Raw genomic sequence first — 11,983 nt, 5'->3', positions numbered from 1 at the left:
AAAAATCTTACCCTTCGAATCCACAAATATCACCTCTAGCTTCTTCGAATCTTCCTCATGCTGCCTATTCTGATAATTGCCATCAATTCATTTCTTCTAGTAACATAATAAACTTTCCGACCATCTTGCACCACCGATTTCTTGAAATCCACTGCCTTCCACACTTTCTTATCACCATCACCTTCTTCCTCCTTTCTTGATCCACCCACATGCCCTATTTCATCGACTTTTTCCACGCCCAAAATTTCTTGCCTGATGACCTTGCTTACGACACTGATCACAGAATAGAGGAACCGATTCGTATATCACCTCCTGGAAATGGCTGTTAGGGAGCTCTAGAGAACCCAACCAAAAAGAATGTCCAGTCCAACACATATCCTCGCTGCCTCTGGCCGAGACACACAAGCTGTCGCATTATCACGTTTCAAGAACTTGCCAAAACCCCCACCAATGCTTCTCAGTATCGACACATGAAAGAAATTCGGAGGGAGTCCCGAAAGCGTGAACCACACGGGAACAAGAGGAGAATCCTCCTCCTTAACAAACTCCGGAGTCCAATGGAAGATCTGGTACAGAACACCCGCTATTTCAGCATTTCCTCTAGCCATAATCCCAACAAATTCCTCTTCATTTGTTATTCGAACAAGAATATTACGCGGGTTCCAAAGTTGTCCCACAACCGACATCGACTTCAAACCCCATTTATTTTTTATTTACCCATGAAGAAAATCCAGAGATGGTCTTCAGTGCTGGAACTTCAAGACCACTGCGAATCGAAACGGCTCAGTCGACTGCTTGATTTTTGATTTAGAGAACAAGAAGAACATCTCTCTTTCACAAAATCGAGGCTCTTTCAATGGAATATCAACCTCGGGTAAAACCTAAGGCCTCTCCATCACCAAATCCACGAACGTCTTCCCTCAATGCCCTGCCCTAAATGGTATAAGCACACCCCCCCCCAGCAGTCCTCATCGGATTTTGTTCAAAACCCAGCGCAAAACCACCATGCTCTGCTAGCGGCGCAGAAGGCCCGACAACAGAAGCCATAGCGATGCCCAAATCGCGTGACCTAATTCCCCCCAAGCAGAGAGAGAAATTTTAACTTATTGTGACTTATAAGCATGTAACGTTCTTGATTAATCAAGAACAATACTTTCTTCTTCCACTCATGTAAACCAGAACTCACTCAAAGAAACAAGAAGAGACAGAACTCACACATACAAGCAAGAACAGAATGAAGTAAGAATCACAACACAAAATGATGATCAAATGCAAGGTTCCATGACGAACCTTGACAAGGAATTTTTGAGGAATTCCCAACCTCCCAACTTAAAGAACTATAGACGTCAAAAAGTGCTCTTACATGCATCAACCATCTGCTTTTATACTTGCAGTATGGAAAGACTAAAACGCTACATCTACAACGTAAAACGCAACCCAAAGTTCTTAACATCAAAACTCACCGTTTCATTTAAAGGTTTCTACCTACCAATTACAGATACACACAAAACGCACCGTATCACTAACTCAGACTCCTTACCCCAAAACTGCACATATTGCAACTGCCATCTTCCCCTTCTGTTATTTTTGTTAAATCTGTTATTCCTTCTTCACTTCCTTCCTTCAATTCCTATTCCTTCTTTCACAGCCTTGCCCTCAATACCTGTGACAATCCCCACCTCTTCAAGGCCTTGCCCCTACGGCACCCGTGACAATTTCAAAAAACTGTCCCCACCAAGTGAGGGTATGAGTTCTTGAGATTCCATAGCAACTCCTAGGAATTGTCTTCCATAGCAGCCCTAACCCACTTGACTAACACCTCAGTGCAAGCTCGATCACCTACTCTCTTCATTCTTCTCTCTAGAATCTTCTTAGGTTCAAGCTAAACAGCTCCTTCACTATCATCTGGCAGCAATGTAGGCAAAAGAGAAATTTGATCATCCAATTTCTTCTTTAGACAAGAGACATGAAAAACAGGATGAATCTTTAAGCGAAAGGGCAAATCAAGTTGATATACAACCGTACCAATCCTCTTAAGGACTTGGAAAGGTCCAAAGTATCTAGGAGATAGTTTCATGTTATGCCTCATAGCCACAATGTTTTGCCTATAAGGCTGCAGTTTAAGAAAAACTCAATCCCCAACAACAAAACTTCTTTCAGTCCTCCTTCTATCTGCATAAGTCTTCATTCTATCTTGTGCTTTTTTCAAATTATCCTTCAAAAGACACAAAACTTCTTCTCAAGACTTCAAGTGTTGATCCCCTACTGCATTGGCAGTGGTACTAGGCACATAATAAAGCAACTTTGGGGGTGGAATCTTATACAAGGCTTGAAAAGGTGAAACACTTGTGGAAGAGTGGATAGTGGTATTGTAGCACCACTCAGCCATGGGTAACCAACTGCACCAACTCCTCAGTTTAGAACTAATGCATGTCCTCAAATAAGCCTCCACACACTTGTTTAAAGCTTTAGCTTGACCGTCAGATTGAGGATGGTAAGCTGAAGTAAACGCAAGTGTAGTCCCTTGCAGCTTGAACAATTCCTTCCAAAATAGGCTAGTGAATATCACATCTCTGTTAGACACTATAGTCTTGGGAAGGCCATAGAGTTTAAAACCCTAGAGGAGAAAATCATAGCTACTTTGGTAGTTGTGTAAGGATGTGCCAATGGAAAAAAAAAATGACCCACTTTGATTAATCTGTCCACTACAGTAAGGATAACTATCATCCAATTCGAACTTGGAAGCCCTTCAATGAAATCCTTGGTAATGCCAAGCCAAGGATTTTGAGGAATAGGTAAGGGTTGAAGTAACCCAGTTGGACAGACATTCTCATTTTTGTTGACTTGACTAATATGACATTCTTTTACCAATTTCATGATGTCTCGCCTCATACCTGGCCAATAAAAGTCAAACTTTTCTTTTTGAAGGGCCTTGTGATACCCTACATGACCAGCCTCTGGACTATGATGAATGTGTTGTAGCACCCTTTGTTGAAATGGTGACCTAGGTACTATTACCAACTTGCTTTCTGAGAAGAAGGCCTCGTTGTAAAGAAAATCCCTTTGAAACTTGTTTGCCCTACTGCAAAGCATTAACCAAGTCAGTAAGTTCAACAGAAAGAAAGTAGCTTTGTTTCAACTCATCTAACCATAGAGGTGTAGGAAATGAAATTAAAACCAATGTAGCTGACTCCACTTCCATTTTTCTTGAAATTGCATCAGCTGCTTTATTATCCATGCCCTTCTTATATTCTACTAAAAAATCATAGCTCATAAGCTTTGAAATCCACTTCTGCTGAGCCACAGTAGCCACTTTTTGTTCTAACAAAAATCTCAAAACTTGTTGGTCAACTTTAATTCTAAAAGTCTAACCAAGTAGGTAAGGCCTCCACTTGCCCACTGCACACACCAAGGCCAAGAATTATTTTTCATAGGTGGATAAAAGTGAAGTTTTTCCTTTTAAAGCCTTGCTAAAGAAAGCTATTGGTGCCCTTCTTGCATCAAGACAACTCTCAATCTCACACCTAATACATCACATTCAATAGTAAATTCTTTGGTAAAGTCTGGCAACTTTAAAACTGGAGACTAAGCTGTTGCATTCTTCAAATTGTGAAAGGCTTATTCAGCTTCTTTAGACCACACATGAATTCTTCTTCAACAGAAGTGTTAAAGGAGCAGCTATAGAATCATAACCCCTTATGAAATATCTGTAATAGCCAGTAAGGCCCAAAAAACCTCTTAATACTTTTACATTTTTAGGAATTGGCCACTCCATCATAACAACTATTTTAGTAGGGGTAGCCTTAACCCCTTCTATAGAAATAATATTGCCAAGATAATCTACCTCAGTCACTCCAAAACGACACTTAGATTTCTTGGCAAAGAGAGTATGCTGCTGCAGAACAGATAAGACTATTGTCAAGTGTGCAAGGTGTTCTTTCAAGTCTTTGCTATAAACCAGAATATCATCAAAGAAAACTAACACAAATTTTCTGAGATATGGTTTAAAGACATGGTTCATTAATCCTTGAAAAGTGGCAGGTGCATTGGTAAGCCCAAATGGTATTACCAAGAACTCATAATGGCACTCATGAGTTCTAAATACTATTTTAGGGATGTCTTCCTCTTTCGCCCTAATTTGATGATAGCTCGACCTTAAATCAAGTTTTGAAAAGTATTTTGGTCCACACAACTCGTCAAGAAGTTCATGAATGACACGAATTGGAAATTTGTCTTTAATGTTTTCTTGGTTGAGAACTCTATAATCCATACACATTCTCCATGTGCCATCAGCTTTTTTGACGAGAGGAACAGGCGAGGAAAATGGGTTTTGACTAGGTCTAATCACCCCATTACTCAACAAGTCATGCATAATCTTTTCAATCTCTGATTTCTGATAATGAGGATACCTATAAGGCCTCACTGACATTGAAGTAGAACCACTCTTCAATGCAACTTGATGATCAAAAGCCTGAGGTGGAGGTAACCCCACTAGTTCTTCAAAAATAGTCTTAAACTGCTGCAAAATCTTTTCAACCTCTGGTTGTATCTCTCTCTTATCTTTCCTTTCCTGTACTGCTACTAGCTGTAAAAGTCAACCTTGTCTCCTCACAAAAGAGGACTTTAACAGATTCATCCCAACTTCCACCTCAACTTTTCCAGAAACCAAGCCTTTAACAACTTCTTGTCACCTACTTGAAACTCCATTGACATGTTGGTAAAGTCCCATTTAATGGAACCTAATGTCTTAAGCCATTGAACTCCAAGAACAATGTCACATCCTCCTAAGGTCAAGACATGAAATGGAATTATGAACTTAGAATCCTGAATGTTAACAGCTTCCACACAACTTCCTTGACTAATAATCTTTGCTCTATTTGCAACTTGAACTTGCAATCCCACATCCTTCTCCACTTTCAATTTAGCTGCCTCAACTACCAATGGATCCAAGAAGTTATGAGTACTTCTAGAATCTACCAGAATTTCCACAGTAAAAGACCCAATTCTGCCAACAGCTTCATGGCATTGCTATTAACATAACCAGAAATGACATGTATAAACACCTCGAGAACTTCAGAATCTTGTGAACTCACTTCTTGAAATACTAATGACCTTTTTTACATTTTGTGCAATTCATGGAAGAATGAATCGAGGAAAAAACTTATGAATATACCAGCTACAAGAAAAGATCTCATAATAGTCAATATGGGCCCCCACCACCCGTCAATGCATGGTCATTGTTTCTTCCTTTAACTTAGCATTGTCTTCCTCATTTTCTTCACTATCAGCTTGCAAAACATACACCTTAGGACTTTTACAAGTGTGATTGGGATTCCTTTTCTCATCACAATGATAACACAATTCATTGTTTCTCTTTTCATCCATCTAAGAAGAAGTCACTTTCCTCACAGGTGCCACACTCCTCTGCCCTTTATTGGCTAAATCTCCTATATGATCCATAGACCACTTATCAACATAATTCTCGTTTTGCCTCCAAGACTTCCTCGAGTTCAACACATACTCCTCTTGGATTTTTGCCATTCCAAAAGCAGCCGCTAGATTTAGTGGATTAAACATTTTCACAGGCAACCGAATCTCATCTTTTAATCCACTGACAAAGCAACTAAGCTTATGTCTTTCAGACAACCCTTTCAACCTATTGGCCACGGCTTCAAACTAAGATGTATACAAACTAACAAAACTAGTTTGTTTAAGTCTGGTTAATGCTTCCATTAGGTCATCATATGCTAATGGCCCAAACCTAACTTGCATTGCCACGACTAAAGACTCCTAAGAATTAAACTAACCAGAGTCTAAGGCATTTACGTACCACACTAATGCCTCACCATCCATATGATGCGATGCCACCATCAACTTCTGATGAAATGATACTTGTTAAAAATCAAAGTACTGATTGGCTTTAAAGATCTAACCAGCAGGATCAATACCACTAAAACGTGGAAAATCCAATCTAAAAGCCCCCTGAACAACAGCCTCTCCTCATGACTTCTAGGCTCATTAGACCCCTCTTTATCTCTTTGAGAATTGACATTAACAGCTTCAGCTAAAGATCGTAACATATCTGAAACTTGATCTAACCTTTCTGCCAAGCCATTAATGGCTTGCTAATGATGCTCCAATTGTTTCTAAACCATTTCTTATTGTCCTTGGGATCCATCTTGCTGACCCTTCAAGGCTGCACGCGTACCCTCTGCCATCAAGAATCTCCGTTGCAAGGATCGACTACTACTAATACCACTTGTAACGTTCTTGATTAATCAAGAATAATACTTTCTTCTTCCACTCACGTAAACCACAACTCACTCAAAGAATAAAAAAGAAACAGAATTCACACAGACAAGCAAGAACATAATGAAGTAAGAATCACAACACATAATGATGATCAAATGCAAGGTTCCATGATGAACCTTGACAGGGAATTTTCGAGAAATTCCCAACCTCCCAACTTTTAGAACTATAGACGTAAAAAAGTGCTCTTACATGCATCAACCATCTGCTTTTATACTTGCAGTATGGTGAAGAAGACTAAAACGCTACATATACAACGTAAAATGCAACCAAAAGTTCTTAACATCAAAATTCACTGTTTCATTAAATGGTTTCTACCAATTTCAGATACACACAAAATGCACCGTATCACTAACTCAGTATCCCCAAAACTCCCCCGTATTGCAACTGCCATCTTCCCCTTCTGTTAAATCTGTTATTCCTTCTTCACTTCCTTCCTTCAATTCCTCTTCCTCCCTTTACAGCCTTGCCCCTAGCACCCGTGATAAAGCACTATTTGAAGGCTCCAAATAAAACACTAGAAAGAGTTCAAAATTCTCAAACTATTCTATTATTACTTTTTAATAGTATTAGCACTCTTAAAATCTCTTTCGAATAATACCCTTAATTTGGTGAATCACCTATTGAACATTCATAGATCTTATGAATTCTGCACATCATCCAACCAGTCCATATCATTAAGAATTGATACAATCAAAGTTTGTGCATAAAACACATAAATATACAAACTGCTTAGGTGTAAGAATAATAGGCAACTTGTCATAGAAATTACACCATCTTAACTTACGATGATCATTCCATGAGGTATGTTTTTATTAATGCTAAATAAATGTAAGAAAAATGCTTCTTGTAACCGTGTGGGATAATCGGCGCGCAATCGTGACATGTGGAAAATGAAAATGAAATGGTGCTTTTCATTTTGGAATGGATTCAAGCAAATTTTGATTGAATTGAGAGGAGAAAAAAAACCTGATAACCCCCTTCATCGTGAAACCCCTCTCCCCTACTGTTTGTTTCTCCTTCGTCTCTTCGAAGCTTCTTTTCTTCTCTCCCACAAAGCTCATTGACCAAGATAGAACATCATATTGATTATTTTTAATTTAATTTTAGTAGTACCAAGTCGGTGGAACACTATTCATTCGAGTCAAATTCCCAAGGGAAAAGGAAAAAAATTGAGGGGGGGAAAACCTACAGGCTGCACATAATTCCCTATTGTGAACGACCATGCGTGCTGAATTATCGGGAAGAGCATATTTATATCCCCAAAAATTAGAGAACAAATTCAGCAGATGAAAGAAAAAAATAGGAATGAAAATCTAGAAAAATTCATGGTATTTTCGGTGCCAATTGCATTAATTAATGACTATTTTGCTTTCAGTTTCTCTTTGTTTTTAGGGTCTTCTAGTTAATTGGGTTTCTCGTTGAAGCACAAGTGGTTGAGATACCACATGGGATTGGAACCAATTCATTCACCAAGGAGAACCGAAGAATTCATGCAACAACTATTAGAAGAGGAAGGAGGAGGAGAATGGTCTTCTTCCTTTCAGTCTAAATGCTCTGCAGTCAAAATGAGATTGAGCATTTTTTAGTTAGGTGGTCTTCTTCCTTTCACTCGAAATGCTCTACAGAAGTGGGTTTGGGCGACAAAAAATATGGACTTCTCGATTTCAATCATTCCTTCTTCCTTATTCCTTCTAGGTTTCAGTCGCAATCCTTCCTTCTTTCTTCCATCCGGATTTCAGTCGTTCTTCCTTTCCCTTTTTGGGTTCAGTGACTTCAGTCCGATGGTTCTCTCAATTTTCATTTTGTTTTTAATTTAAATTTTTGTGTTGACACATCAGTCGGTTATTTGACGATTTCACATGGACGGTTGTACATAGCAATTCTTAAATGTAATGGGATCCAATATGAATGTTTATCATCTCTCACTCTATACCCTAAAAATTTGGGAAGAAACTCTAGGGAATCCAAATCCAAGAACCCATAATAAATTCATGAAATTGCTTTTTGAAGGCAATTGTTCCAACACTTAAATGATCAGATAGGTTTTTCTGTTTTTTCCAACTCATTGAGATCTCCAGGTCCTGGCCAGTTCAAACCCATTTTTGAAATGTTTGAAGTCCTCAAGAGTCCTATTGATTTCAGCTTGCGTGTTCATCACAAAAGGCCCGTACTTAGCCATTGGTTCATTAAGCGGCTGCCCTCCAAGCAACACAAATCTCAAATTATTAGAAGACCTGTTCCACACGCTTAGACCGTCTCCAGGACCCAGAACCAGGAGATTGTGAGCTGCCACGGGTGCCGAGTTTGGGGAGCCCAAGACCCCTTCTCCTTCAATTATATACACAAAGGAATTCCATGATTCTGGGATACTTTGACGCAGTTCAGCTCCGGGTTTTAGAGTGAAATCCAGATACATTGTTGGAGTTAGGGTGTGAACCGGAGATCGGACTCCCATGGATTCTCCTGCTATAACTCGGACCTCAACCCCATCTTCCTCTGCCCTTTCTATATTCTCGCTTAGGAGTTCTTGATAACTTGGTTCAATCCTGAAAATTAAGTCTTCAATCGTTTAGAAAACTGGCAAAGCAGTGAAGCATTCAATATTCAATTTTTTTGGGGGCCATGATTCTATAATAGGAAGTATGGGATACCCAGAAAGAATTCAAACTACTTCAAGTGGGGGAAAATCATATTTGTATATTGCAGGAATCAAAGACAACCTGACGTTTGCTAATCATGGATAATTACCAATTAAAATACTCTGACACAGAAATCAAGTAGCATGTTTTGATGAAAATCCTACACGTTATTCAGAAGTTTCCAAACTTAAAAGAGGGATTAAGTCATAGCTATTAGCACTTAAAGTGGCTTGAAGTTGTACTAGTAACCCACATCAGTAGAGAAGTTGGCCGTGGGGCTAATGAACATAGAAACGAGTGATTCATAACTTGAAAATTTATTAAAAAACGATGTCAATGGCAATGGAAAGAAGAGTTCTTACATTTTATATTTGGAGGATAAATTGATCCAAAGCTGTAAACCCGTTGTAAGTCCTCCTGTAGGCATTTCAGAGTGTACGATCCCTCTACCTGCTGTCATCCACTGCACAAAAATAGTATGAAATATAGATGAGTGTCACAAGATCAAGTTTGCCAATCATTTTTTATCTAGTTTTTCAAAAGACAATAGATTGCAACTGAAATGCCTTGCCTGCACATCACCGGTTTGAATTGTCCCCTTGTTGCCCGCAAAATCTTGATGGGTAATGGCTCCCTAAAATGGGTAAAAATCAGAATTTTGTTTTTATTCTTGTCATAGGAATACACAGTTACCATAAGATTGCAGGGTTGGATCAGGGTGGGACAATGACGAAGAACTGAATAGATTCCAAAAATCCAAACTTTACTTTCTTAACTGTTCAAACTTTAATTTGCCAAAGTTACCTGGAACATGTATGTGACAGTCTCAAAACCTGTAAAAGAAAACCCATATCAAATATAGGCAAATTAGCACACATGAAAAATAATATAAAACCAATGAGGTTGATTATTCAGTATGAATGCAGAACCTCTGTGTGGATGATCATGAAATCCCCCAGGAGGAGTCACTGCAAGATCAAACAGCCCACAACCTCAATACCATATGTATCAATCAAAGGCAAACTTACACTTGGGCAAGAACAGTTTAGAACCAAATGTACCTGAGAAATGATCCAACAGCAAAAAGGGATCCAAAGACCTCAATTCCCTCCTGAGAATAAAATTCCCAACGAAAAATCTCAAAAAATAGCTAATACTAGACGATAAAAGCCAGGAACAGAATGACCACGAACCAAAATCGAATATTTACTCAAAAGAATCAATTCCCAGAGGCCAAAAAGTGATGAAAACTGATAGAAAATATAAATAAAATAGAAATACAGATAGAGAAGAGAGAGGGAGAAAGACCGATGGCTACATCTTTCTTATTATCAAATGTGATTGAATACAAGACATAAATCTCTATTTATAGGAAAATTACATTGTTATAGACAAAGTAAATATCTTAATCATTATGAAAATTAAATCAAGATAATATCAATTATCAAATCAAATTCTTGACTTTGATATTCCATCTCCTAAACTCAAGATGGAAAATGTTGAAATTTTAAAACTTGAGTGTAGTCTTCATATCTGTTGATTGATCGCTGATAAGATGATGAGAGTGGTGTTGGATGAACTGACTACCAGCTAGATCATCAAATCTAAAGATGTAGGCAAACAATGAGATGATAATGGGCGAAAGCCAATAAAAAGCTAATAATAGGCTGAAAGACTGAGCCGAAAATGCGGTACATATGGCCTTAGTCAATTATAGGACCAAAATCAAAAGGTCAAAAATAGATATAGAGTTTCAAACAATACTCACAACAGAGCATAATCCAATAAATAAGGTTCATAACTAACAAATATATTTAAAAACTAAATATAGTAGAAGTGAGATGAAAATTTTGTCACTTACAAAAAAAAAAAAATTGTCAAAGATAAAGCTAGCAGAAGAGTTTTAAAAGAAATAATCTACGGGATCAAGTCTGGCGTTAGCAAAAATCTCTCCTAGCATGATAACAAATATAAATAAAATAGAAATAAAGGTGGAGAAGAGGAAGAAAGATTGATAGCTGTAACATTCTTATTCTCAAATGTGATTAATAAATCAATATAATATTAAATCAAATTCTTAAGTTTGATATTATCTCCCAAAAAAACAAGAATCCAGCAAAATCGAGTGATAGAACTTTGTAGAGAAAACTCAAAGAAATGGGTCAAAGAAATGCAAGAATACCTTCCAATGGATCTCCTAACAACAGCACCATCACCCTCAGGTTGTTCTGTGGCTAAAACCGTCTTGAGCACCAATCTGGGCGTCTCAAAAGAAGGAGCTTGACCTTTTTCAGACATGATGCTTCGGATGAAGGCAGGGGCTCTGACATCGTTGGGTCTGGTCTTTGCTGGCTTTGCGTGGAACAGTAGCTTGGGGCTTATTACCCTTGCGAGCATCATCCTTATGCTTGTATTAGGTACGTATGCCTTTCTATGTCGTATAGAGGGAGTGCCTTTCTATCTCTGAATAGGGAGTGTGGAAGATGAGAAGAAATGAAATGATGGGGGAAGACGGAGGTGATTCGGAGAGTTGGGTCCTGACACGAGGAACACAGAGGCTTGGGATAATATTAAAAAAGAATAAATCTTCTCAACCTCCTAACACTCCACACTCCACATTATTTTTAATTTTTATTATTTTTTTCTTTTATTAAATATTTATTATATGAATAATAAATAGAAAATTTAAAATAATTTTAAAAAAATAAACTCAAAAAAAAAATTTTTAAAAAATATTAAAAATTTTAAAAATTAAAAAAAGGGTGGAGTGTGGAGTGTGGAGTGTGGTGGAGGTTGTGTAGCAAAACCCTTCAGCAAAATTTTAGCTTTTTCCTGCTGTTTCTCGCTCGCTCCCGAAAACAAATCGCCGCCTCAAGGAGGAGTTTGATCCGTTCGCAAGGGGGAGGGGGGTTGAAGCTTTTGGCTTCACCCACCTCTCTCTCTCTCGCCAACATTAGTTCTTTTTAGGTTTTTCTTTCCCTAGCTATTTTTGTTAGTTTTTTATCGGTAGCATTGAAACTAGTTGATCTGTT

The 11,983-nt window shown here is 38.2% G+C and overlaps 1 protein-coding gene across 1 annotated transcript; it reads right to left on the bottom strand.

Moving 5' to 3' along the window:
• Positions 1–8,172: 8,172 nt before the first annotated feature.
• On the bottom strand, positions 8,173–11,515 carry LOC108987334 (pirin-like protein). The gene is made up of 7 exons (XM_018960229.2): positions 11,134–11,515; positions 10,013–10,062; positions 9,881–9,919; positions 9,756–9,784; positions 9,523–9,585; positions 9,314–9,414; positions 8,173–8,858 (listed from the first exon to the last, which is right to left on the bottom strand). The coding sequence occupies exons 1-7, from the start codon at positions 11,349–11,351 to the stop codon at positions 8,375–8,377; spliced, it is 984 nt and encodes a 327-aa protein (XP_018815774.1). The 5' UTR covers positions 11,352–11,515; the 3' UTR covers positions 8,173–8,374.
• Positions 11,516–11,983: the final 468 nt, after the last annotated feature.

This window comes from Juglans regia, chromosome 7 (genome assembly GCF_001411555.2).
Source record: "Juglans regia cultivar Chandler chromosome 7, Walnut 2.0, whole genome shotgun sequence".
NCBI lineage: Eukaryota > Viridiplantae > Streptophyta > Magnoliopsida > Fagales > Juglandaceae > Juglans > Juglans regia.
This window is presented reverse-complemented; position numbering and strand designations above follow the sequence as displayed.